At 35.1% G+C, this 6,182-nt stretch overlaps 1 protein-coding gene across 1 annotated transcript; it reads left to right on the top strand.

Moving 5' to 3' along the window:
- The first annotated feature begins 201 nt into the window (after positions 1-201).
- On the top strand, positions 202-1,219 carry LOC133185964 (uncharacterized). The gene has a single exon (XM_061321249.1). The coding sequence runs from the start codon at positions 202-204 to the stop codon at positions 1,210-1,212; it is 1,011 nt and encodes a 336-aa protein (XP_061177233.1). The 3' UTR covers positions 1,213-1,219.
- Positions 1,220-6,182: the final 4,963 nt, after the last annotated feature.

The raw sequence follows: 6,182 nt of genomic DNA, 5'->3' as shown, positions 1-6,182 counted from the left end.
TGAGACATTAATATAATTTCGAGATATTTCGTTAACGACACAATTAATAATGATTTTTCAAAAAAGAAAAAAAGAAAAAAAAATCCCAATTCAGTTTTGACATTTTGCAGAGCAATATTTCATGAAATTATCTCAATTATCTCTAAAGATATGACATATTCAACTTTTGATTAAAAATGAAAAAGAATAATTTATCTATAGATGACAGAGGGGCAGAAATCTTTAGTGAAGGAAATCAACTTACCATTGCCACAACAAAAAGATTTTAACGGAACTGTCTTTCCTTTGATCCTTTCTCCAAACGACAACTGTGAAAACCAAACAAGCTTTGATTCGATTGCAAATGTGATTGAATGGGTGCAAAAAGACAAATCTCTAATCGAGGATCAGCTTCTGAGATATGGGGCTATTCTTTTCAGAGATTTTCCAGTTAATTCCCCATCAGATTTTGACGCCTTCGTCAAGGCCTTTCAGTACGAACCTCTACCTTACGTTGGAGGAGCGGCACCAAGAACCTTGGTAGTAGGGAATGTATTCACTGCAAATGAAGCCCCACCTGATGCTCTTATTCCCTTCCATCACGAGATGGCCCAAGTACCCACTTATCCTAACGTACTATTTTTCTACTGCGATATTGCTCCCAATGAAGGTGGAGAGACACCTCTTGTCCTGTCCCACCTGGTATACACAAAAATGATGGAACTTGAAAGTGACTTTGTAAACTCTTTAAAAGAAAAAGGTGTTATTTATACTCGGATTTTGCCGAACGGAGACGATCCCACCTCCCCAATAGGCCGTGGATGGCAATCCACTCACGGTACCGAAGATAAAGCAGCAGCCGAAAAGAAAGCTCTGGAACTGGTTGGGTCAGTAGAATGGTTAGAGGATGGATGCATGAAAACCGTCACAAAAGTTCTTCCAGCAATCCGAGAGGATCCTCGGACTGGAAAAGAAATGTGGTTCAACTCCATCATTGCCGTATATCGAGGCTGGAAAGATTCTAGAAATTCTCCAGAAACTTCCATAACTTTTGGCGATGGCTCCCCTATGAATCCAAAAACAATGGATACTCTTGAAAATGTTCTTAACAACTTGGCAATTGACTTCCGCTGGCAGAAAGGTGACGTTGTGATGGTTGATAACAGGCAAGCACTACATGGGAGAAGGTCATTTAGTCCTCCTCGACGCATTTTGGCAGCCCTGTGTAAATAACTATCAAAACATTACAAGCATTAAGTATAATTCATTCAGATCAACTATAAAATGAAATGTGTTACAATACACAATATATTTATATTTTTACACGCCAGAAATATTTTGTTATTTGTCAGCTTATATTTATATATTTCAGGTATGTTATTTATTGTTTTTATTTTGTATGTGAAACCATCATGTATAAAATTCAAATGAGTTTTCTTTTTTAAAACTCTATTGATCGGCTCTGGGCGATCACAGCTGAGTCTATCTAAGGCGTTTGAGAAATAGAGGCACTTGCGCACAGATGATCCAAAGAACTTCTTTGTTTCCTATGCTGCTCTTGTAATTTCATATATTTCTTAACCTATAAGAATCAATAAAGGAAATGTTCAAAATTTTTACTGGTATAGTGATATTTATTTATTATATGTTTCATGGTGTATAAAACCATTTTTTCTCTGCAGGCCCTGAAGAAAAGTAATTCGATAGTAAGTATTACTATAAAAAAAAAATCTTAATTTGATAATGAATGTTCGAGAAAAACTCAATTCGTTCTTGAGGTTGCAAATTTCTGCGCTATTTTAAATAATTTATTTGTTTTACGCTTCCCTATCATCATTTTTGAAAAGTATACTTGTTTAAAACGCATGCTAACTCTCATGCAACAAACCCAACAAAAAATGTTATTTAAATTATCACCAAGGAACTATTTACAAGATAAAAATTACACGAGCAATTGCTATTATCATAAAGAAAGTATGATACACAGACTAAATAAAAGGTGAGGATTGAACTTATTTGATAATAAGAGTTTGTAAACATTGATTTTTTCTGGAGGCACACATGAGTACCCAAGAAAGATTTTATACTAAGTTTATAGAGCTGGGTATTGGCTAGAGATTTCGTATTGTGATGTATTGCTATATTTTAAACTGTATTGCGATGTGTATTGCAATATTTTCAACAAACATTTAAATGGTATTTTCTAATTTTATTAACTTCCTTTTACATGAAGAGTGTACATTACTATGATAAATAACCATTAAAAGTTATCTTTTTGATTGGATTACAGTTATGCAAATAAATTCATCCATAAAACAGCTGTTGTCTTACTGTTTGGCATGATTGCAAACCTATCTGACTACTTTTCTATAAATATTTCATGATAGAATTCCTGATTCGATCATTTTGCCGGTATATCGGTATTACAAAAAACGTACTGCAATATGATATTTTTGGTCAACATACCGCAATATACCGGAATATCGGTATTATTGCCCAGCCCTATAAGTTTACTATCGGCAGCAGCAGTGGCCGATCTGTTTGTGGTTATGTTAGAAAGTGCAGCTGGGGAAATGAGGCGTTATTTTTTGTTGTTTCGATAGACTAATTCCTTATTGGCAGCATGCATCATAGTAATGCATGGATAATTTTGAAAATAGCTTTATTATAAGTCTTAATTATTAATATTAGTGCATTTCAGGGGTTTTTTTCAATTTCAATCACATGTGAATTTATGATATTTTACTTTTTTTTTTTTTTACAAAAAGCCACCCCCCCCCTTCCCCACATTGGAAACTCGTGATCGATTTTTTCCTGAAAATTACAGTGCTCGAAAAATTAGAGAAAATTGGAACTATATTTTGCTTTGAATTGATACAGGTGCAAATGACAAAATAATTCATTTATTGTGATGTCCATCAATCATCGGCATCATCACGTGACAAAGAGTATTATGATCAACGCACTGAACGTTTACGGCCGATTTGATGCGCATCAATAGGTTATCTTGTGAAATTGCTGGGGTTGAAATACATACAAGTTGTATAAAAAAAAGTACAGGGGGTAGATTTTAAGGTCACCTGAGTCACTCAGGTGATTTTTTGCTCTACGCTTTCGTCTGTCGTATTGCGACGTGCGTGGTGATTTAACATATTAACATTTTCAGCTTCTTCTCTGGAACCACTGAATCAATTTCAATTATGGATATATCATCTATGGGTGAAGGGGAACACAAATTGTGAAATTCATGCCCCCCTCCCCCGAGACCTGAGGGGTGTGGCAAACACTTACAAAATTTAAAGCAATCTTTTAAATCCTCTTTACTCCTGGACATCAAGCACTCAATCCGTTGTCATGATTGTAAGAAGCAGTGAGCCAAAAATTGTGAAATTCATGGCTCCAGGGTCAGGGGCTCTGGTGCTAGGCGGAGCTCTGTAGATCATATAGCGAAAGTGCATGATTTCTTTAAAAACATTTTCCTCTGCTCATGGGTATTAAGCAAACAAGCTAAGTTCATACATGTAGGTTTGATGATCTTGGTCGTCTTTTCCAAAATTGTGAATTTGTAGACCTTTGGTCAGGGGTTCTGGGTTAGTGTGAGGCTTTATTAATTATATGGTAAAAATGCTTTAATTCTTTGAAAATTTTCTTCTCTGCTTCTGTGTATTTAGCAGATAAACTAAGTGCATGGTTATGATAAGCAAGGGTGCCTCTTCCAAAATTGTGAAGTTTGTGACCCCAGGGTTAGGAGTTCAATGACGCTTCTATTGATTTACTTCTATCGGTCGGCAGGGGATGCTTACTCCTCCATGGCACCTGATCCCACCTCTGATGTTTTTAGAGGTCCGCGTTTGCTCTGCTCCAGATTTGTATTGTTTCAATTGACTTTTGAGCTTGATTAGTGTTCTTTATCTCCATATTTGATCGTGAAAATGTATTCATGCTTGGAAAATCTTCTCGGGTCCTGGGTATCAAGCAAATAACTAAGTGCATGGTTATGATGAGGGTGCCTCTTCCAAAATTTTGAGTTTCATGGTCCCTGGTTCAGGGGTTATGATGTTAGGGTGGGGCTCTATTGATTTGTGAAATTGCATTAATGCTTTAAAAATCTTTTTTCTCTGCTCATGGGTCTTAAGCAAACTAAATGCATAATTATGATAAGCAAGACCGCCTCTTCCAAAATTGTGAGTTTCATGGCCTCTGGATCAGGGGATCTGTGCATAGGGAGGAACCGTGTTGAGTCTACAGTGAAAATGCATTATTTCTTATGAAAAATCTTCTCTGCTCCTGGGCATCTAAGAGGCAAATAGAGTACAAAGTTGTAATAAGCAAAAGTATTTTTACCAGAGTTTTTGAAATTCTGGACCACTTGGTCGAGTGTTCTGGTGCTGGTAAGGGTTCTTTTAATTTGTGTTCTACTAAGAGAAGTTATTCCCCTTTGCTATTCACCTGTGATAATTGATTACTGTAAATAATGTAATAAATAGGCCAATTTAATAAAGAATTATACTAGACATTATATAATATTGTACAAAAAGTGCTTTCATGGGTTTGAATGGTCAGATAGTCTTGTAAATAATAGATAAATAAAAATGAGACAAAAACATCTTATCTTTGTACATTTAATGTTCATCAAAAACCAAGAGAGGCCAATGAGAGAGGGAATAAGATGGGTTTACTAACACTGCTAATTTTTTTCTGCATGGCGAAACAGTCTGTAGTGACAAATGAGGGTAAGTACAGGCAAGTTAATAATCTACTTTAAGATTTGTTATTGAATACTAGAATAAATATTTTGTTGAAAACTGATCATCCTATTTCTCTTGCTTTTGGGCAACATAGCTTCATCTTTCAGTTTATTTTGTTCTATTTTATATATCTATGAATCCTTTACAGTGTTGTATTATACGCAGGTGACCGTTAATGCCCTTAGGCCTCTTGTTTTTATTGAAGTTTGCTTAAACATACTAAAAAAGACCCAATCTTCGTACTAAAATTGCCAATGGTATTACCACAATACTTTACATTATCATTTTTGGAATTATATGAAATTATTTGTCGGTAAAAGAGATAACAGCCCGACAAAGATACGTAGATAGTATGTGTACGTGCCCTTAGTTCACGTCTCTAAATATGTATCTGAGACACATACCTCAACTGAAAATGAAGATAAAGGATTTGTATAAATATAACAAATGTAACGTTATCTTGTTTTGTTTCATGAATCTTAAAAACGTTTTTTTAGCCGCTAAGTATGGCATGTCAAACGTTGCAATATTCGATCTTTTGCATTTGCATTGTATAATTTTCCATTTGCACTGTATAAATTTTATTTGTATTGTATAATTTTCTATTTGTATTGTATAATTTTTCATTTGTATTGTATAATTTTTATTTGTATTTTATAATTTTCTATTTGTATTGTATAATTTTCATTTGTATTGTATCCGCGGACTGTTTATTTATTTTCATTTGTATTGTATAATTTTTATTTTTATTGTATAAATTTCCATTTGCATTGTATAATTTCTTATTTGTATTGTAAAATTTCTTATTTGTATGCGATAATTTTTCATTTGTATTGTATCCGCGGACTGTGTATTTGTTTCGTTACGAAGGATTTCATTGGTCAAGTTTCAGCCTGTATCGGGTTGAAGATGTTCCGGATGCTCAAAGCAAACTGGGCTCATATGTATTTGCTTGATTGATCGATTGATTATTGTTTAACGCCGAGTCGGCAATATTTCAGCCATATTTCGGCGGCATATGTATTTGCGTGCATGTTAGACGGTCATTGGATTCTAAAAAGGGAGCGCTGGTAGGACCTTGAGTGGTGGTAACTAACCCCACCCCAAAAAACTGAGTTTTCGGGTTTGGGCGGATTTTCTTCTTTTTGTTTTTCTCCTTTTCTCTGGTCATATTGGAAATAAATATTCTCTCCTGCGAGAGAATGAAAATAAATAATCTGATTCGACACCCCCCGAGAATCAAATGGTCGTCCCTTAGCATGCACCGCAAATAGAGGAGCCGAGTTTGTGTTTGTAGAGAGTGCGCGATCGGAATTGTGGGAAGGGTACCAGACTAAGTTTGTGATGGGCACCTGAGACCTTTATACAGACTAAATTTTATGACCAATGACATCCTTCGTAACGAAATAAATAAACAATCCTCGGATGCAATACAAATGAAAAATTATCGCATAC

Source organism: Saccostrea echinata, unplaced genomic scaffold (assembly GCF_033153115.1).
Source record: "Saccostrea echinata isolate AGI-Se365-2 ecotype Australia unplaced genomic scaffold, CSIRO_AGI_Sech_v1 ptg000012l, whole genome shotgun sequence".
NCBI classification, from domain to species: domain Eukaryota; kingdom Metazoa; phylum Mollusca; class Bivalvia; order Ostreida; family Ostreidae; genus Saccostrea; species Saccostrea echinata.
Note: the sequence above shows the minus strand (reverse complement) of the source record. Positions and strands in the feature narration are given on the sequence as shown.

Bases quoted from the DNA above. Each gene is read 5' to 3' on its own strand.
- LOC133185964 (XM_061321249.1), top strand. From the start codon at position 202: ATGACAGAGGGGCAGAAATCTTTAGTGAAGGAAATCAACTTACCATTG.